Source organism: Pipra filicauda, unplaced genomic scaffold (assembly GCF_003945595.2).
Source record: "Pipra filicauda isolate LSUMZ 115617 unplaced genomic scaffold, ASM394559v2 scaffold497_size843975_pilon, whole genome shotgun sequence".
In the NCBI taxonomy this organism is placed as follows: Eukaryota; Metazoa; Chordata; class Aves; order Passeriformes; family Pipridae; genus Pipra; species Pipra filicauda.
The window spans coordinates 649,865-673,210 of NW_024104639.1; the positions used below are offsets into that span (position 1 = coordinate 649,865).

At 35.2% G+C, this 23,346-nt stretch overlaps 1 protein-coding gene across 1 annotated transcript in view; it reads right to left on the minus strand.

Moving 5' to 3' along the window:
* CSMD3 (CUB and Sushi multiple domains 3) overlaps nt 1-23,346 on the minus strand; it is a gene marked incomplete at its 5' end in the record, with an annotated part of 538,890 nt that overhangs the window by 354,433 nt on the left and 161,111 nt on the right. Inside the window, one exon of the mRNA XM_039386640.1 lies at nt 7,048-7,353. Within this exon, the coding sequence (XP_039242574.1) occupies nt 7,048-7,353 (306 nt within the window). The remainder of the gene's footprint in view (nt 1-7,047; nt 7,354-23,346) is intronic.

Here is a 23,346-nt window from a genome sequence, read left to right on the forward strand (position 1 = left end):
TAAAAATACCCTCCTTCAACTTAAAGCCATTCCCCCTTGTCCTGTCACTGCATGCCCTTATAAAAAGTCCCTCTCTCTTGTAGGCCCCCTTCAGGTACTGGAAGGTTCTCCAAGGTCTCTCCGAAGCATTCATTTCTTTATATTGAACAGCCCCAACTCACTCTCTGTCTGTAAAGAAGGCCTAATGTTTTCTGTAAATAAGACAAATGGAACTGAATGCTTTATTGAGGGGGGAAGGATACGAACAATCCCGGTAACAAAAAAAGTCCAGGTAAGAAGTTTTGCATGACAGATGTGTGTGTTAATATTCAGTCAATAGTCAAGCCAGAGTCATGTACATTTTTCAAGTAGCTAATTTATGTGTAAAGTGAAATGTATTCAGAATTATTTTGTTGAGGTTTCTGACCAAAATGGTCTCTCATGTAAGATAAGGGAGATTCAAACACTTACAGGCAAAGTTTTAGACACGTATAAGAAATAAAAGATTTTCTTATTTTTTTTCATAAAAGGGCTGTGTAATTATGTATATTTATGCATATTCATAAACATAAATACTACATACAAACACTTGTGAGAGATGACTAATCCAGACAAGTACCATATTTTCATATCCTCTTCAGGATAGATGTTGCACTAAAAAAGGACCTCAGGTAAATAAGTTTCAAGCATATATGTCATAAAAAAAAAGATAGGTGTATAATTTGACTAACAACCTTGAGTGCAGTAAACTCTCATACACTAGAAAAAAAATAATTTTGAATAAAGAAAAGATTGTTCAGTTGACACAGTTCCGGTTTCATTGTATCATGAGAGCTACATTAGACATAAATTTCAGGAAGGAAAATTTTCTTCTACAACAGAAGCATCGGGGTATAGAGCCATGTGAAGGATATTCATTTAAAACACTGTCAACTTACAAATTCTTGCTTTTATTTTGTAAAGGAATTTTCCGTCTTGTCATGTCTACATTCTGTAAATTTTCAAATCAAGTAAAAACTATATTTAAAATGCTGAGGGCTACAACAGCATTGTTCTATGCAAAATCAGCACTTGGGTTGCATTACTATAAGTAACTCTACAGAGTATTAACCAGGGAAACTTGGGCCTCATCTGACTTTATATATTTATTTCCTTTGGTGTAGCTCAATGTAGTTCAAGAACTGAAACAGCCTTTCCCTTCTCCAGAACTGTTCTCACTTTATATTCTCTACCACTCAGCTAGTGGAGACAGAGAACGATATCATAATATCAAAGCCACTATTTCAAGCCCTATTTAATTGACATCTGCAAAAATACAATACCATGTGAAGAAAAGGCAGTAGGTGGTTTATCTGACTGTGCCTAAACTTTTTTTGCATATACATCTTTTTGCCCCCTCATAATCTTTGTATTGCTCTGTTTCTCATCTTTGACATTTTTTTAAAATCAACTGCAAAGGATTCTCTTCAACCATATCTGAAACAAAAAAAAAACAAAAGTAGTCTTAACCTACTTTTTTTCTTTTTTCTCACAAGGCTGAGAGAGAAAAGTTAATCTTTCCTATAAATTTGACCTCTCAAAATTATTCCCACCACACTGCTATTACTTGCAAAACAGAAATCAATACCTTTTGTTTACTTTGCATTGGATCCAGATGCTAGGGATACAAGCTGACAATAAAAGCAGTTGTAGACTCAGAATTACATGACCTTCACCTTAACTTATCTGAGAAATAAAGAGTAGTTAACTCTTTTACTGCTTTCTGAAGTGACACAAAACATTTGTTTGGAATACTGTGTAGAACTGATTTTAACTTGTGCAGAACCAGTAATTCACTAATTATTTAAAAACTTAAATATGTCATGATGGCAGATTTTACTTGCAGCAACTGCTATTTCTAATGATGGAAACAAGTGCGTGATATACTCTGGACTTCCAACATTTGCTGCTCATGTGCAGATATGCCAAATAAATTATGCATGATACTTCCAGTTCATCTTTGGCATATGTCTAATTCATTGTATTTGCACTAGAAGTTGATCTACATGCACAGCACATCCACAGCCTGAATGTGTTGAACTTACTACTCACATAAAGGTCAGTTCTATTTTTTTTGTGTATGCATGTCATGTTCGTTATGCATGTGATGCAACTGATCATCCAGAATTTTCAAACTCTAACAGTACAAGTGTTAGAGATCCAGATACCTTAGGGATCACCACCCCAAGGGATTGCACAAATAGGGTGGGAATGGGAGAGAAGAGATAGCAACCTTTTTAGTTTTTATGTGATGGCACTTAAGGCTTCAGAAATTTACATTAAAAATCTCTAAACCTAGTGATCACTATAACCCAACACACTCATTAATGTAGCACTGTCTTCCAGAACCTTTCTGCACTTTGAAAGGACATTAGAGGACATAAATTTTCATCAATTTTTGTAGTACATAATGAACTGCATAGGTTAATGAAGAACCATCCACTTTTCATACTATTCCATTTTTCTCTTTTTACATGAGCTGATCTTAGTTTCTCTTTTATTATCCAACCCCTCCACACACCTCCCCACACCCTTCTGCCCCTTTCAACTCTATAGCACCCTGATCAAAGCAGATTGTATAGAATATTTATATTTCAAATTACTGCTACTACTGCATTACTACACTGAATTAATATTTTAAAATGATTACTAGTTTAAAACTATCAAAATTTCAATTTTGCTACTATATTCTGCATTATATGTGATATGAGAGATATATCTATCTCTCAAAGTTCTCTAATATGGAAAAATAATTACTTAAAAGGAATCAAGTATGTTAATATTTATATTTTAATATTTATATGTATATTTTAATATTAGTTTACAATTGCACTAATAAGAAAATTTTTTTACATTCTAACTACAATGAATCTAATATATACCAACAAATTTTTGTCAAAAGAAGAAAACCTGAAATACTGAGGGAAAGTGATGACACAGAATGTCAGAAGCCAAATAGCAATTATAGAATTAAACATGGATAACATAACGAAGAACACTAAAGAACTGCAGGAATTTCTAGAAAAAATAAATAGAAGAAACAAGTTTGGAAAATAAAATTGACAGGCAAGTATAAAAGGCAATAATTCAATTAAAACATTAACCAACTCATTTATTGAAATCACTATGACGGATTTGTTTTTTCACTTCCTTCTAATCACTCCAGACTTGACTATTGGACATTATTATCAGGTTTTATCTAATAAAAATCTTGAAATTAACAAATCATAGAGTTCATCCACCAAATAGAACATATATATGTGATCTGTTGTACATATTAAATAGGTATTTACAAATGTACTATGAAATTTTAAACAAATATAGTTCACTAAATGTTTGAGTGCATCTTAGTTACGCTTATTTCTTTAAATTTTTAAAATTTTTGCAAAAAAGAAGAGAAAATACCATGTATACATCATGCTTAATTTCCTTCCTGGACATCTGAAAAACACAGATCATACTAGAAACTCTGATTGCAGTATTGATTGAATGAAAGTGGTTAGGGTTCTCTTTTTTTCCCCCTACTTTGGAATAGGGGAGAGGATAAACTTTCCTGAGCTTGACCATTTGGTTTCTTTAGAACTAAGGACCCAAGAGGTGCTTCCAGCTATCCTATCTCATTATATTTTTCATTAGACTATCAAGGTGCACCTTGAAAGTAAGCTTCTTGTCCTTCATCTACTCCCTCCTTCCACAGGAAGACTTCATTGTTCCAATAACAAGAACTCTTCTTGCTCATCTCCTTACTATATCTTCATTTAAAAGTATATCTTAGTATATAATACAGTTGTATATATTATATACTAACTTGTCCTTATTTAGGTTCTCCATATACTGGCATTCACTTCTTGAAAATTTATCCTTTCATCCTGTCTTACATTTTATTTTCTAAGTTGAGACGATCAGAAAAATGTAACATCATTATAGTACTTTTATTCATCTAATGCAGTCTGAATTATTCTTGATGAGGACACTATAATCATGTATAGTATTCCTCATGTGATCTCACTACTGCCTTATAAAATGATACTTATACTTCCCTACCTCTAATGAAAATATTTCACCAAATGCACCTAGGATTTCTTTTACCTCTCAAATAATCAAAACTCAAAGTCATGTCTTCTTCTGTGATTTCCAGCTAATAAGCTTAGAGAAGAAATTCTTCAGACAGCTTTTGACACAAATTAAAATTATTGTTGAGGATGACATAGTAAGTTTGGTACAATAATTCACATGTAGTAGCAGAATTTTGGATACATGTTAACCTCTAGTTCTCTCTCCACATCTCATTCATGCATACACTTCAAAAAATATGTTTACAAAACAAAACAATATTGTTATCATCTATTCATTCTGAAAAACCTTATTGCCAGAACAATCCCATGGAAGGCAACAGTATTACTCTTTTTCTGTAGTTATTTTGCATCAGTACTAATAAAACTCCACTATTCTGATCCTACTAGCAATATTCTCAAAAAAGCCTACAATAAAAACTATATGTACAGTACATTTTTACAATTTTAAATATCTGCACATATATATAGTAATTTTTAGTAAATTATATTTAATATATTAAATTTTATCTTCTCAAGCATTAATTAATTTGCATAATTTGCATGTGCAATTCTTAAATTACAATCAAGAGCACAGCAAAAAATGCATTCCTAAAGTAAAATCTAATTTTAATATCTATTAAATAGAGAAATAATTTAAAAAGCAATTTATATAAAATTCTTAAGTAGTTCATATATAGTTCCATAGTAATTGAATATGCAGAGCAAGACAAGTAGTTTTTAGAGTTTTGTGTACATTTCATTGTCAAAGAGAAAGTTAAATACTTCAGTAGTAACCTAAAGGAAACTGCAGAAACACCTGTGGAATATCTCTCCATAATGGAAATTCTTTCAAGCCAAATAACAATGATCTCACATTCACAAAAATTCCTTCAAAATATGTCTTTATCTTTGCAATAAAGAATATTTTATGGAAGACAATTGTTGGTTATTTATTGAGGGTCATTTGATATGTTTGAATGACTATTATATTATCAAATATTGGTGTTTGCCAAGTAAAAATGGTAATTTTTTCCTCAGTATATGCATACCACTTTAATAGCAGGCACACATACAGTGTTCTGTGAGTATGACACAATAAAAAAGAAATTAAAGATTTTCTATAAACAATGTTAGCAAAATCAATACTTTAAATGTCATGAGAGAATAAAATGCACACAGAAGTAGGTGTGGGCTTTATTCTCCAATAAGGTCTATACAATTCTGAGTTACTTGTATGTGGGTTGTCGTACCTTTTCATATCTGTGGTACTACTTTATCATGTGACAAATAAGCACTATAACATTAATTTAGCAGCATCTTGTCTCTAAATTATTCTTTCTTTTCATAATTTAATGTTTATCACTTTAAAATGACAACTTTGAAGTATGTGCCTTACCTCTATCTTGTATTAAAGAATAGGTCACAGAAGAGAGGAACACAGAAAAAAGTGGAAAGGACACTGCAGTCTAATGATTACAAGCAGAAAATAGAAAAAACTGCTTGCATATCACATTTAACTGCCAAATTAGTACACTCATACATCTTTAAAATACAAAATATTATTACGGGCCCTCAGATACTCCCTCTTAACTGAAAATAAGACTGCTTTTTTTAACTGGATCAAAGATGTTCTGAAATGAATGCATATCTATACAACCAGTACAAACCAAATTGTTGATTAATTTATACCAGTCAATAACCAGAAAGTACTTCAGATTTGTATTGAAATTAATATGAATTAAATATGAACATCTGTTTAGTGATTTATATTTCATATGAAAACCAAATACTGTTTGTGTTTTAGTTGTTCTACTTAAATTACATATTTTAAAATTCTGAAGAATTGCACCTCTGCTGTTTCAAAAGATGTTAGTAAATGACGCTACAAAACTTATACTAGATGACTATCCAGTAAGACAATAGATTCCAATCTAAAGAAGTCTTTACAAAATATCAGTCATATAATGAAATTTCTGCAAATTGCTTTAGCTATAAAATATGTTTCTCGTCCATATATTTCATATTTGTGTTTATAAATTCTTAATGTACAATTGATTAACATGAAAAATCCAAAATATATAATAAATTATATTCAACAAATACCCTGCAAAATTAAGCTGATCCTTCTCTGAACTTGTGTATGTATAAAAAACCACCACATTAATTTTTTTCTGAATGTCTGCTGATTAAATTAAGAAATTCCAGCATTACTTTTTCTCATCCTCATGTTTCAGATATCGACCTTTACCTTTTAACACAGCAAATCATCATGGTTAGGCTTCACGAAGATTTGGGAAGGGCTCTACCCACGTTTGTTGCAGACGCGTTGGTGGCTAAAAAGGCCAATATGAGATAAACACGTCCGGTTGCAAAAGGCACAGCAGAAAGACTCCTTAGGAGGTATATTCTGCAAGGCACAATTCTTTCTGCGCTGTCTTTGATCATTGATTACATATTTGACGGAATGAAAATGTACAGATGTTTTAAAAAGCCGAAATTTTGCTGAAAATTTAAGCAGAAGGGAGACGAGTACAACTGCATCACCTACTAGTTTAGAACAGCAGCTATTTATAAAGTACATTTTATTATGCTATAGTTAATTATGTCTAAACACATATGCAGAATAGATTAATATCCTAATCTCAATTCTCTAAACTTTCATCAGATGTTACTTACACTAAGCTGCATTATGAAATATAATGATATAAGCTATAAAGTGGCATCAAAAGAAAATTCCACATCTTTCCCTTTTGTCTTTTTATAAATCAAATCAATTTAAATTACCAAGATAATATTATTACTAATTTCATTTTTCCATTTGGCTGCCCCATTAGAATGCAAATTTAGGCAGATTTAATCCCTTTCCCATTTGGTTCAACTACATTTCCTAAAAGGATACCTGAACTTTCACTTTTAACTTACACAAAATATTTTTGCATAACTACATGGGCACAAGTAAAATAATATCCAATACCTCTATGAGTAACAACTGCAAGTTCTTTAGTTCTTTCTATCTGCTCAGCATTTCTTGGTCGTCTTCTTGTGCTTTGTAAATTTGCTTGATGAAGAGAGAGTGCTTCCTTGTAACTGGCCGACTCCCGAACTGATTTTCTTATATTCATAGCTTGCACTTGTTGTTCTTCAGAAGGTTGTCTATGGGTGGTCACTGCACTGGATACAGCAACATCAGCAGATGTGCTAGCAACAGTAATGGCACCAGTAGTGGCCGCAATATGCTCCTCTAACTCACCAGTGGAGGCAGTTTTGATGAAAGAAGAACCTGTGGGACACACAGTAGCACTGGATGCTAACTCTTTCTTTTGAATTGTGTTTTCCTGATCAATCTAAAAGATTAAATTTCCTTCTGTTTAGCATAGTAAAGACAACTGACATAAAAAGAGGAAGGTCAATATGCTTTATTTAAAAATTTGAAGCAATCAGAACATTGTTTAATGCTAGTGAACATTTTGTAATTGTAGTGATATTGCATTTTAAGTTTTAAATGTTCTCAAAACTTATACTATAAACTTTTATACCAGGCATAATGACAGCACATAATTTTCACTTCTGCAAATGCAGTCCTGAAATCAGCATGGCCAGAGCAAAATATACAGCTATATCATTAAAAGGACCCCCATATGTAGAAAAGTGACAACCATCCTATTGAGGAGTGAAACAGCAGCATTATATAGTAACCTAGGCAGCAGGCAAAGCCACTGTACTCCAACTGCTAATAAGGCTGCCAAATACGTTCATTCTTTCCATCAAAGCTTGACAGGGCTCTAAAAGCCCATTTAGACTTGACACAAGGCCAAGGGTAGATGGATAATAAAAAGTACACATTTAAACAAATCATCTCAGCATAATTATTTATACTTAAGATTGTACAGAGGCTTCATGTGTAATTCTCTTTTTGCTCTCTGATTACTGTAATAGGCCAGATTATTTTACTCAAAAACCTCACTCACAAAATGTTGGACAAGCTAAAAAATTGTCTATGAAAACATTAACTTAGTACTTCTAACTTTTTTGTACTTAAAATATATAACCCATGTAGGATTTTTCAGTATTTTATTAACATTTTCATCCTTCCCCATTCCCCACATTGGGTTGCAGATGTTGGAAGCCAAGTCTCTCACCTGTGAGCATTTAGAACATCTAACACAGTAGAAACTCCATCTTGACTGGAACAAATAAATGACTGGGCAATGCATAACAAAATTCACCATAAAAATTTGCATAAACAAACTTGATGTAGCATGAACTGTACTATGTCATACTAGTATCTTTAAAATATGGTTTTTTTATTCCATAATAATGATTAGGAGTTCTTGAACAGTCATTCAAACAATAATGTTCCACACTTCTCTTTTTACTTTTGAGTCGTTCTATCATACAGCCTTTGAGACTTGTCCTTAACGTGTAGTGGGTGATATCAGGATGAAAAGAAGTTTTCCCACTGTTAGAAACACCTATACACTAGAAAATGGGAATAAGACTCCCAGAGGAACTAAGCAATATATATAATTTTTCATGCACAAGGCATATCAGATCTCTGATCAGAATTCTACAATGTTCTGCATAAATAAATGGAACAGATCCTCATGCCGAAAATACTCAGTCTTGCTAATTAAGTCTCTATTGTTTACTGCAGAAATTTTAGGCTAAAAATGTTTTATTTCATTATACTATTAAAAAATACTACCATAATAGAAAACTTTAGCGTTATATAGACAAGTAATAAAGCTGCTGTAGGTACATTATTTTTGCGGTCTTACATTTATTTTCTTAAGATCTGTTGTGCAGTACAGCACTTCTAAATCATACAGTGGTGGTTTCCTCTGAAAAACTAAAAAAACCTTAAAAGCACAATGTAAGACTACAGATTTATGTGTCAGGGACCAAACCAAAAACTGTTTACTGTCCTATGATGACAGGGGTACAAGTAACTAAAATAGACCTAGACACGTTTTATTCTTTATTTCAGAATAAAAGAAGAAAACTGTCATAACAATATATAATATCAAAGGATTAGACTATTTATGATTCAGTATACAATAAATTTTGACAGACTGGTACCAAGCTTAAAACACAGAAAATACAAATGCACGGCCAAGAGATATTTTGTAACAGAAAAATGTTGATTAAAAGAAAGAAAACTTAATGTATGTTACATAACCGCTATTATTAAAGCAAAATTTATGTGGACGCATCTTTATCATGCAAGAAAATGTACAAGAACAAGCAGTCACCTGCTTCCAATACCAAGCTCAAAGCAAAATTAGATTCAGAATCTCAGTCAAATGACCTGTTCTATGCAATTGATTTACAGAGGTACAGTACTTCAAATGAAAACAACTTAAAAGAAAATTCATCTCAAAAGAAAAAAGCAAGAAAAATTAAACTTAACTAAAGTTGCAGAGCTTATACATTGAAAAGTACTACTTTGATACAGAGGCAACTTTCAAGCAGAACACCTAAGTCGCTAGGCTTCCACATCCACTTACACTGCAGAAAAGAACCGATGAAGAAGATCAGTAAAGTCAAACAGCATGGTTTAATTTACACGGAGGATTTTTGAGAGAAAATTAATGTATGTTATGTATAAACAATCTTGTAAGTATCAGCTACTGTATAGAAGAGATCCATTGATCTTTCTCTAAATATAATTTATAATTTGTAAAAGCATGAACTTTGATGTCTTAGTATTTTATGGAAAGTTTTAGACCAATTGAAACACCTATATTGTATGGGCATTGTAACATACTCTCCACTTCAGTCATCTGCAGTCACATCCGACATTTCAGTTTGTCAAAGAGATTACTTTAAAAATTATATTTTCCTATATAATCCAAAATATTATTTTACTTTAATATTCTGGTTAAAAAAAAATAAAGAAAAAAAGAAAATAAAATTTAGCAATAACAAATGGCAGAAGACAGAAGAAAGGAAGACTGAACTCTGCTTTTGGGGAAAGTTTAAACCAACAATTTGCAGTCAGCTGAAGTCATCTCAGAGGTAGGTCATAGCTTTGAATTCACAATCAGCAACTGAGAAAATTTGAGGCTTGAGGAACTGCCAGGCGGCACCATACAAAGAAGCAATAAGGACAAGGGGTTGAGAAAGAGTAATTGTTGCTCAGGGCATGTGTGCACAAAGAAAGAGAACCTGACCAACCCAGCTGAGACCTACTAGACTGGACAAGTACTTCTCTAAGTAAGTCACTGTGGAAGGAGACCAGATTAAAATCAGTAAAACTGAGGTACTTTCATGTATTAAATTAGCCTGCTTACACAAGGAAAGATTTGAAGTAACAGTTACACATAAAAATTTGTAACTATGTAGAAGTGGAAAGAGATCAAGCTGATGATCTACAGAGCAATTCAGTTTAGAAAACTAGTCTGAACAAAACACTACTCAAAAGTGTTGTAACTGCTAAAACTTAGGATAATGCAAACATATGGGAGACCCATAAGTCTTTCTATTTATATATGAGTGGAAGTTCTTGATTACAGGTTCATTTTTAGTAAAGGAAAGAGGCAATAGCCTTTGACATTTGCCTGAAACAAAGTTCCAAAAATAGATTATGAATCTGTGCTAGAAACACACGCTTTGCATATGCAATATACTACAAGTATACACAGGGCTCCTGCTGTAAACATGATAGCAAAGGAAATTTACCCCAGATAAACTCATAGTGGAAGTTCTCATTTAAATTAATTTAATGGACTAACTATTACAATTTCTGAGGAAATAAACTAGGAAGATAATAAATACCTTTGCCCACTCTGCAGAAGCACTCACCAGAAAAAAATTAAGGCAAAAAAATGATATCTAATAGAGTGAAAATGCTTGTTGAAAATTATCTGTTTATTTTCCCTTTTAGAAGACTATAACTTGGGGAAGTTTACTTATTCCATTTCCCCTCTTCTCCAGGTTGAAAAAGCTCAGCTTCCTCATCCTCTTCTCACAGGGCAAGTATTCCAGCCCCCAGTCATCTTGGTGGCCCTCCACTGAACTTGTTTCAGTGAAAAACCCTCTTCCCTGTCATGGGGCCCACAACGTGATGCATTATTCCAGCTATGGTCACAGGAATGTTGAGTAAAGGACAATAATCCTTCCTTTTAGTCTACTGGCCACAATCTTATTAATGTAACTCAGGATGCTGTTGACCTTCCTTGCTGCCAGGGCACACTACAGGGCCATGCTCAGTTTGCTGTCTGCTGTAACACACAGGGTCTATTAAGCAGAGCTCCTTTCTATCAGACAATCCTGTTGCCAGGTGTTCTTCCTACCCAAGTGCAGGACTTTACATTAGCCCTTGTTGAGTTTTGTAGGATTCCTTTTGGCTCATTCCTCCAGATTGTCTATGTCCCTACGGCAACTCTGTCCTCAGCTATACTGACTGTTGGTCCTCAGCTATAATGACAGGCATTTTGGTGTCATCTACAAATCTAATAAGAATGCACTCTGTCCTTCATTCAAGCTCATGGATAAATACATTGAACAGAATTTGAACCAGAACAAACTCCTGTAGTACTACACTTGTTACTGGACTCTAGGTAGAGAGTCTGGCCCATTTATGATTATTCTCTAAATTTAATTTTTTTAACTGCAGTGGTGAAGGAACAGATGAAAATAAGTAAATTGTTTATAAGACCAAATAAATGGGATCTAAGGCTACGGTCCAACAGCTATTCTAATTAATTAGAACTAATTTTGCTGATTAATTCCTACAAACCAGGTTGAGTTCAAAATGTGAAAGCAAACAGGGATATTCACTACCTTATTTATTCAGGATGAATTCAAGATCCAGGACTTTATCAGTCCTTGTGACACATATGATCCAGCCAGAGACTTCTCAAGCAAAGTTAAAGGTCCTTAATGCAGATGACCCTAAATGGAACTCAGACGACAGTAAAGTGCTAATGAGGTGTCTGATGTGAAGTCAGCCTGGGACTTTTCCTGTGTATCTTATTAGCAAGTAAGCCAGTCTATCGTTTTGCAATGGGTAATTGAGAAAGAAATTTAGATTGTCTTCAGCAAAAATTAAAAAGCATATCTCATTAAAGAGAAAAAGAGCTGCTTAAAATTATATATAGAATTTAAAAATTAGTAATAACTATCTTCTTTCTTCTTTCAGATCTTGAAGGAATTTTAGTCAAGACTTATTTAGCTTCCTTATAAACTTCCTATACTTAACTAGCTTTGGAGTGACCAGTGCATCCTATTAAGAAGACTTTTTTTCTTTCCTATCTTAATTAACTGTTCTTTTTGATGTTCTCTGTCACTAAATATCTGAATGTTAGCAAGAAATTTCCAATAAAGTTACAAAGCTAATTAGAAGAATATATTCTGGATCTGTTAAAGGGCTGTTCAAGTTAGTGTAGATATAACAGCTTATTTGACTCTTTTAACATATTTTAAATATGTCATTCCAACCTTATTATTTTAAAAAATCACTTTTTTTACTCTTCAGAAATTTCTAGTGTCTTCTAAGTTCAAATTACTGTTCTGCTTCTGTTGATTTACAAGAACCAGATACGTAAACATACATTTGAGAACTTAAAATCAGTGTTAATAGCTGACATAAAACATTCTTCTGACCAAACCGATTTTCAGTTCCCAGCTATTTAGAAAAGAAATAAAACTGTGGATTTAAAGAAATACATGACTGAAAAAAAAAATATGGTTCAAAACAAATTGCTAGACTTTAGTTCAAATAGACAATGATCCCTGGATTTATACAAATAGCAAAGACTTCAAAAGCTGTCTAGCCAGACCTTTAATAAAGCACTTTGTGTTCCATTTGTTTTCATGTTGTCCACAACTGTGTGAATTGATTCAGAATTTAATTTTTGTTTTCTTTTGGTACCAGAAGTTACTTCTTTGCCTTACTGCATTCTTCTCTGATTTTTTTTATCCTTCCTTTTCCCCTCTCTCTTTTCATCAACCTCTCTATTGTTATTTCTTTCTTCTTTTTTTATCTATTGTATATCAATTTCAAATGTAAATCAATTGCTGCAGTAAGACGTATACCAGAAAAGTCTGAAAGTAACAATTAAGCATCAACCAGAAATTTTCGGTGATGCAGGAGATATGTCATTCTTCAGTACACACAAATCCATGTGTCTATGATCTTCCAAATGCTTCTCTCAGTGAACTTAAATCACTTTACATTTTTCAGTAGATACTGAAAATATAGTAAATTTATACATCTTAAAGTTATAAAACTGATTACTTTTGAAAATCTGAAAATCCAGACAAAGTCGACCTTCTAGTTTTTGATAACACAAACATGCCAAACATCTCTAACATGATTTATCTCCTCTCCACTAAACTAAGGACATAAACAGAGAACTACTACTTTTCTTTTCTTTTGCATATAACTATCCAAATAATAGGTTTTATTGCAGAAATATATGCTTGTTTAATAGAAAAAAAAAATCCAATATAGGCCCACATATGGATACTGTTTTCAGTTGGTTTAACTTAGAAAGTACTTTTTGAAAGATCTATTATTTTTAAGACAAAACAAAAAACAAAACCAAAGTTTAACACAAATGAATGTTAGTAAATGAGAAATCAGTGATTTGAGATACAAAATAATTATATTCATATAGTTATACTGTGCTTTCTTTTCAAAAGACATGTGCATCAATGATAAATCTGCGTAATCCAATATAAACTACCAAAAAACCCCAAACAACCCAGCTTATAATTCTTCAACAATACTATAGGAATATATTAAATGAATTATATAATGCTGGCAATGGAAAATATTCATGTCTACTGGCCTTATTACCTGTAGCCATCTTAATAAGGGTACCTTTATTGTATATGTTAACTAAAAAGCCTTGCCAATATTGTCTTATATATATCTTTTCTTTCTAACTTGGTATTGTGAATCGCAGTGCAACACAGTGTTATTTCCCCTTTTAAAGGATAGGATAAAATCAAATAGGCAACTCTTAAAGAATAATTACTATACAGATTATGTACACAACAATGTATATAAAAACCATTTAACAAAAAGATAAGTTTAAAATTTAAAGGTTCTGATTTCTAATTCTGTTTCCTGTGTCACCATGGACATGCCATCACATTGTAGTTCTCTCATTTCTTTTCAACAAAATTAAATCCACACTTTCCTTTTATTGCCAGAAAGATATTAATATTAGTTGCTTAATATCTGTTCAGTGTTATTAGCAAGTAAAATGGCATCCATAAATCAAATATACAGTTCAAGATAGAACAATACTTGCCAAAGCTTGAACTATATAATGATATGGGCTTGACACTCCTTTTTTTTCACATTTTCAATGAAGTTCAGATACGTGGAAAACTAATGAATCTTAAAACCAGTAATAATTACCTTTCATTTATTCTTGATAGCAAAAAATCTTTGTACCATTGCTCTTGAGTATCTACATCAGGTATCTAACATTTGTCCTAAGCAGGCTAAATGCCCAAATTTTCTATTCTAAATCCAGTGTTAGGCATCAAGAAGCTATTTGACACAAACTTAGAACTAAAGATTACTAAAGACTCCAGAAATTTATCCAATGCAGTCATCTTCACTACAGGGAAGATTATTTTAAGAGCTTTTTTAACACTTAAACACATATTTTGCATTGTTTACCCTACCTGTGTCTAGAAAAATTAACAGAGATTGCCGTCTAATAAGTATAATTTTACCATTAGTAATACAAGGCCATGGAATTTATATTGACCCCATGCAGGCTGGCCTTGGCCTGAGGACGTTTTCATTATTTTTGATAGCTCATAGTTGTCAAGTGAATATTTCCTGACCTGATTTTATTTCAGAAATGTTGTGCTCTGATAATACTGCATACAAAAATGGTCTGATAAAGCTACATAATCCCTGCATAGCAAGCAACAGCCCTTTATACTTAGTGAGGCTGAGGGAGGCTAATGTGCAACTTTCAGATTTTAATAAACAACAATGAGAAAGAGGCAGACTGTGTTAAGAAAACATACAAAAAAGAAATAATCGAACTCCAAGACTGAAGAGGAAGATTACTCCACCACCTCCAGGAGCATCAAACTCCTTCTAACAGAAACCCTTGGATGATCTCAATTAATTGTAATCTCCACCCGAGGGCACAGTAAAAAAGGTGAAAATACAGTGGAGAAATACAGTGGAGAGTAGGAAGGCAGTTCTTAACTTTTATAAGTGTATTATTATTATTATTGATGCTATTCTGTATTACATAATTTAGACTAGCAGACCATTAAAATTTTATTTGAATAACAATAAATTATCAATTCCATATAAATTGTGTTCCCTTCAGCCACAACAAGGTTCTGTGGCTAATATTATATTATGTAAGTGAATTACAATCCAACTAACTTTAGGTCTGAAATTTTGTATACCAAACATACATTATCTTTCAATGTATTTTACACCACTGAAGTACTCCTCAATAACTGTCAGGACTCTGAGAGTTCTAAGAAGCTAAACAGCACTGCCCATCCTTCCCTGGGCCTCCCCCCACACACGTCCATGGGTCCAGGACCACACATGAAGCCATCAGTCTCTGCCCCAGTGATGCCACATCAGCATTGGTCCTCTGCTCCCCACTTCCCTACCCTGCCCAGCCATGGGGCTAATGTCCCTGCCTGTCCTTGGCCTGTCCTCCTTCCCATGGAGGTGCCTGATGCCCTGGCCTGGGTCTGCCTCCAGGTGCCCCCCACAGCCTGCTCTGTTCCCTGGCTGGGGGCAGTGGGACCAGCACTGGTTGCAAAGTCCAGCACTGATGGCCTCAACCCCAATTCTCTGTGGTCCCCAGCTCATCAGCCTTCAGGGAGCCAATGGCCCTTGTTTGTCTCTTATTCATTGTGAAAAATAAAATGCCTATGAACAAAGCAAAGCATTACATTTAAAAAGAATTATTTTTCCCTTTCTTTCCTCACTTGGAATAAATAAAAAAATAAAGTTAATCTCTAAGCAGTATAAATGTTAATTATAAATAAAAGCAAAGTTGAATGATTTATAAATGAAACTGTACCATATTTGATTTTTTGATTTTATCTAAAAGGTCAGGACAGTTTAAAAAATAATACTTTTAGAGAAAGGTCAGGTCCTAAGTCAGATGAAAACAATTCTCTGGGAAGAAAAAAGTTCCTTCAGTATGAAAACTGATTCAAAAACCACTTAGACTTTACAGAGATAAAGCTATTCTTGCAGAACATTACGTGCTGTCAGCACCAAGTGGGCAGTAAGTGAACTTTTAAGCTATGAAGTGGCATCCAGTGCAAAACAAGAGCTTTGCCTCAGGAAAAGCTTCCCTGTGAGATGCCCCCAGTAATCCATTAGCCAACAATTTCAAGATGCCCTAAAGTAAATGCTTACACACTAAAATAAATTTCAAAATCATTTTGAAAAGAGTTACATATGCATTGCCTTAATGAGCATTTCAAGCAATTTTGCACCACAGCACAATGATAGCAATGAAAGTGTTCTCGTTTAATAGCCAACATGACTAATATCCAAAATAGCTGTCTCCATTGCTGCAAGTATCTTCCCTTATCTTTTTGTTGTACAGAGAAATGTTCACAAAGAGAAATTTTCTACAGGAAAAAGATTTATTGGCATGTCTGAAAACATGGCAGTTTGACACTGTCTCCCATAATATCCCATAATAACCCATAATACAGGAAATGTGGGTTAGATGAATGGACAGTGAGGTGGATCAAAAACTGGCTGAATGGCAGAGCTCCGAGGGTCATGATCAGCAGTTAGAGGCCTGTAGTCAGTGGCATCCCCCACAGATAATACTAAGTCCAGTCTTATTCAACTTGTTTGTCAATAACCTGGATGAAGGGAGAGAATGTACCCTCACCAAGTTTGCTGATGACATAAAAACGGGGGAGTGGCTGATACAGCTGAAGGCTGTGCTGCCATTCCGCAGGACGAGTGTGGCCAGCAGGTAGAGGGAAGTGATTCTCCCCCTCTACTCAGCCCTAGTTGGGCCACATCTGGAGTGCTGTGTCCAGTTCTGATCTCCTCAGTACAAAAAAGACAAGGAGCTACTGGAGAGAGACCAGTGGAGGCCACAAAGATGATTTGGGGTCTGGAGCATCTCTCTTATGACGAGAAACCATGGAAGCTGGGCCTATTTAATCTAGAAAGGAGAAGACTGAGAGGGGATTTCATTAATGCACATAAATATCTCAAAGGTGGCTGCCAGGAGGATGGTGCCAGACTCTTTTCAATGGTGCCCAGCAACTGGAAGAGGAGCAATGGCCATAAACTAAAACACAAGAAGTTTCACCTCAACATGAGGAAGAACTTTAGGTTGAGGGTGGCAGAACACTAGAATAGGCTGCTCTGGGAGGTCATGGAGTCTCCCTCTCTGGAGACATTCAAAACCCAGCTGGACATGCTCCTTTGAAACCTGCTCCAGGTGACCCTGCCTTGGCAGGGGGGATTGGACTAGATGAGTCCCTTCCAACCCTAACAATTCTGTGATTCTGTGATTTTTCAGAAATGGCAGTTGGATTTGGATACTTCTTACACTTCTTGGGTCATAGAACTTAATAATGTCAAATTTTGAGGTGGCTGGTTGCTCACCAGATATGAACATTTCAGACCTTCACAGAATGTTTGAGGTTGAAAGGCACCTTAGAATTTGGTTTTTGTCAAAACTGTCAGTTTTACAGTCATTGCTAGATACTTAACATAAATTAAATGGTACTATGCCCATGTTTGTAGAGGCAAGAGCTTCCAAAAGATTCTACAGAGTTTCAAAGTAACTTCTTTCAAATGTAAGAAAAAGTTATTGGATAGCAGTGACTGAGAGTTTTCAGCAGTAAATTTGTTCCCTCAGGAAATAAAAAATTAAAAAAAAAACAAAACAAAACAAAAACCCCACATTACACTAATTCTAAGAAAATGTGAGTACAAAGTTGAGTAAAAAAAGAGATATTTTGCCTCTGTACAAAGACAAATATCAAAATTGCACTCAAAAATGATATTGTGATAGCCTCCACAAGAGGTATAAGGATGAATATATGATATTCAAGAACCATCTGGTCACGATCCTGTGCAATGTGCTCTAGGAAGACCCTGCTTGAGCAGGGAGGTTGGGCCTGATGGCCCACTGGAGTCCTTTTCAACCTTACCCTTATCAAGACCAAGCTGGATGGAGCTCTGAGCAACCTGGTCTAGTAAAAAGTGTCCCTGACCATGGCAAGGGGTTGGAATTAGATGATCTTTAATGTTCCTTTGAACCCAAACCATTCTATGATACCCATTTTGTGATTCTATCAATTTTTTCCACATTGGTTAGCATTCAAAAACTCCCATTAGTGTCATTGGGAACTTGAATGATTCTTAGCTTAAGTACTATTGACCAGTTTGCTGTAAGTGTCAAAAGAGTGTGTTCAAATGGCTTCAACAAACAGAATAAGGTCAATTTATTTTAACTGAAATTTCTTTCAAAACCATAATTATATTTTTATCATTAATTTACTTAAATTATATAGGTTTGAGAAATATATATGGAAGAATATTATTTAAACATGAACCTTTCATGAAAAGACAAACTACCCAACACCATGCTGTCTACAAATGAAATATATATCTTCTTATATTTCCAAAACCTGCTTATGCTATTTACCTGTTGCACTTATACACTAGACATATATTTCAGGAATTAAAAAGTATTGCTTTTAATCCCAATTAAATGAGAAGAGCAGTTTGTTTTACTTTCACAAAGTCAATATTCCCTTTTGAATTTGAGTCAGCCTTATTGAATTTGAATATATGTCCTTTGAGTCAAGGATTCTCTTCACAATTATTTCTATATATCAAAGTGTATCAGAGTAGTACTATAAACTAAACTACAAACATTACCAAAGCAATTCTGCCAAATCTGTGAAAAGTGGAAGGGTTAGCATTACATAGTTTCCAGCTGCCCCAGATTAGGGCTCAAAAGCCTTGGTGTCCTACTCCACTGGTAACTTTCTGGGTGACTTTGGGTAAGTCACTATGAAGTATGTGCCTGAATTTTGGAATCCAGAACAGACCTAATAAATATTTCAAATACTATCCCTGTGATTCATGACTTTCTAATCTGTGTATCTCCCCTCCTCCCACAGCTCTATTTATTTTCCAAGCTGAAGGGTCCTACACAGGTCAATCACTTTTCAGTCAGAAACTTATCCATGTGTTTGATGATCTTTGCTTCCTCTGAACTTTCTTCAACTTTGCTAAATTCTTCTGAAATGCAGAGAAGCCAGAGCACCAACTGGAGTCAAGGTGCAGGTTGATTTATACAGCAGCGGGTTTTATGTTCTGTCCTCTACTCTTTCCCTAATATTTAGTTTAAAAAGCACTAAGGAGTGCTTTTTTTAAGCATTCTAAGTATGGACCTGAGGAGTACGAAGTACTCCTAGTATATTGACTATGTTAGAACATAAGAGATTGCTGATATTACTTAAAAGAGTAATGATCAATAGCTCTCATAATTTTATTTGCAAACTCTTCTGATTCAGTCTTCACTGACAACTTCTCTTCCCGCACCTCTTGAGTGGACAGACTGCAAGACAGTGACTGGAAGAGCAAACTCCCTTACACCGTAAGAAAAAATCAGGTTCGTCCCCTGAGGAACCTGCACATACATAAGTCTAGGGGACCTGATGAACTGCATCCCAGAGTCCTGAGGAAATTAGTTGATGTAGTTGCCAAGCCACTCTCCATGATATTGAAAAAGTCAAGGCAGTCAGGCGAAATCCCAGGAGAATTCAGGGAAAGGAAAAACATTTTACCCATTTTAAAAAGGGTAGAAAGTCAGACCCTGGGAACTAATGACCTGTCAGCCTCACCTCTGTGCCTAGAAGCTATGCTAAGGCACAGGGAGAACAGGGAGGTAATTTGGGACAGTCAGTACAGCTTCACCAAGGTCAAGTACTGTCTAAGCAACCTAGTGGCCTTCTACAATGGACCAACTGCAACAATGGACAAAGGAATGTCATCTCTCTGGATTTCTGTAAAGCCTTTGACAAGGTCACCCACAACATCCATTTCTCTAAACTGGAAAGAGATGGATTTGATGGGTGAACTGTTCAATGGATGAGGAATTGTTTGGACAGTTGCATCCAGAAGGAAGTGGTTAACAGTTTAGTGTCCTGATGGACATTGTGGTCAAGTGGTGTCCCTCAGGGTTCCATGTTGGGACCAGTGTTATTCAGTGTCTTCATCAATGATATAGACAGAGGGATCAAGTGCACCCGCAGCAAGTTTGAAGACTACATCAAGCAGAGTGGTGTAGTTGACATCCCTGAAGGATGGGATGCCATCCAGAGGGATCTGGACAAGCTTGACAAGTGGGCCCATGGGAATCTCAGGATGTTCAACAAGATCAAGTGCTAGGTGCTGTACCTGGGTCAGCGCAACCCCTGCAATCAATACAGGATGGGAGTTGAATAGAACAAGAGCAGCCCTGCTGAGAATGACTTGGGGGTGCTGGTGGATGAGAGGCTGGATGTGACCCAGCAATGTGCACTTGTAGCCCAGAAGGCCAATCATACTCTGGGCTGCATCAAAAGTAGCGTGACCAACAGGTCAAGAGAGGTGATTCTGTCCCTCTACTCTGCCCTTATGAGATCCCATCTGGAATACTTCATCCAGCTCCAAGGTCCCCAGCACAGGAAGGGCATTGACCTGTTAGAGAAGGTCCAGAGGAGGGCCACAAAGATAATTAGAGGGATGGAGCACCTCTCACATCAGGAAAGGCTGAGAGAATTGAGATTGTTCAGCCTGGAGAAGAGAAGGCTCTGGAGAGGCCTTATTATGGCATTTCAGTACTTGTAGGGGGCCTATAAGAAAGATGGGGACAAACTTTTTAGCAAGGCATGGAGTGATAGGACAAAGGCTAATGCTTTTAAACTGAAGAAGGGTCAATTTTTACTAGATATAAGGAAAACTTTTTACAATGAGAGTTGTAAAACACTGGAACAGCTCACCCTGAGAGGTGGCAGATGCCCCATTCCTGGAAATTTACAAGACCAGGCTAGATGGGGCTCTGAGTAACCTGATTTAGTTGAAGATGTCCCTGCTCACTGCAGATGGGATGGAGTAGATGACTTTTCAAAGGTCCCTTCCAACTCAAGCTATTTTATGATCCTATGAAATTAAGATAATTTTGCAGTTCTTGTTATGCAAAGAGAGAGGCAAAGAAGCCACACAAGCTAAGGTCTTTAAACCATGATAACTCTGCATGACACTATTTTTAACTGCTCATGATGGAATCCACTCTATACAGTCCAAAAAGTACCTTGTTAACCCAAACTTTTATGCTAGGTTTCAGCTATTTCATGTCGGAAAGGTGAATTTTCACAGTTCGAATTCGAGGATACTGGCAAACTCATTTTTAAACATTTCTCCTTGTGCACACCATCTTGTATCTTCTAAGATTTGTCCTCTCTAACTGTTAAATCCAACTAGCACATACTAGATTCCAACCGGGGTATATATCACACAAGAAGTTTTCTTATCAGGTTAGTCATAATTATTCAACAGATTCCCTACAGGTTCCATCTCCTTATTACTGTCCATCTTGTCAGCTAAATCTTTCCTCACAATGCCTCACTCTCCACTCTAACCACTTTACTTGGTTCTCTATCTTTCTCCTACATATTCAGAAAAGTTCATTTTCTGAAAAGGTAAACCAATGTTCATTGCTACAGGATTCAGACAAAAAAAAAAAATATATATATATACATCTATAAAACCAAACAATTAAGTATATCAAAAACAAACAAACAAAACAACAAACACCAATGCTACAATATACTTTAGTATTCACACTGTTACTCTACATTTGTTCTTGCAATTTTCAAACAGAAACAGAGAAGGTTTGACCACCATGGTTCTCAGGAGACTTCTACTAAGTTTTCTTTCAGATATGAACAGTATTGAAATTTCACACAATGAAGATCTAAAGAAATTGCATAACTGAGAATCTCTTTGGTAGTAGTTATTGATTTTGCAGATTAACAAACTCCATAGTGTGGCACTAAACCTGCATTATATGGGAAAACTGTTGTTTAAACATGTCTTAAAATGGTTTTTGGTCTCTTTGCAAACACGTGTTTCTTCTTCTCAAGACCCCCCACGGTAGTGTTATCTCAGGAATGTCCTGGGAAGGTGTCCTGAGGTGTTTCTCATTGGTCCTTGGTTAACCCCTTCCTATTGGTTGTTGACCCTTTACCTGATGTTTTTTTCTGTGTGACCCTGAACTTGTGATTGGTTTCCCTTTGACCCTCCTAAAAGCTTTATAAACCCCTTCCCAACAATAAACTCTCTCTTGCCTCCTCTCCACTCTGGTGTGCTGTCTCTGTGCCTGCCATGGAACCACGTAGGTGCTGGGGGGAGGGGAGGGCACCTCTCCCCTCCAGGCTCGGGGCCTGAGAAACCCCTGAGGAAACCCCTGGAGTTCCCTTTCCCCATCCCTCAAGACGTCGGAATGGTTCTTCAGATGGAGATGGAACTAGAACTGGGCCCCCCCCACATTGTGGGTGGGGAAAGGGATCCAGACCATAGAATAATATGCACTAGTATGTAAGGTTTATTGCCTCAGCTGCATTTAAGCGAAAATACTTTGTTGAACGAAGATGTATATTTTAATAATTTCCAGGTGCCTGCGAATGGAGAAGAAAAGTCAAATTCTTTCAGCTTTCTCATACTGCTACTGATACATTACATGAATAAAGGGGTCAATGTTTTAAAGTATAAAAGTATTCATTGGCAGGAACTAAGGTGGGGAAAGTGTAACTGGAAATTGAAAAATTAGTTCAGAAAATTTCCTTCCTTACTTGAAGAAGCATTCATTAAAAGATTAATTTTTCATTAAATAGATTTTATTTCCTATTTACTGGGGGATACTTTGCAAAGGGTACTTTTACTTCTGAAATTAGATAATCTTAGACAATTCTGAAGAGCAATACCAAATGTCCTCAACCTTACTTACACTGGGAATGAGTAAAAACTGAAGTATCTTATCTAAGACTAAGAAATAACTTCTGACATAACATGTCACATGGGTCACTTCCATATTCATATTCAAAAGCAGAATTTTGGATCTATTTTTTCTATTGGAAAAAGAATAACTTTGCTATCTTTAGGCAGGAGGTTATTCAGCATATTATTGTCTAAACATATATGGTATGGTTAGAGTTTTCACAAATAAAAGAGGAGGAAGAAACATTTAAAAGAGCATAAAAGTTATATTTGACATACTTTATG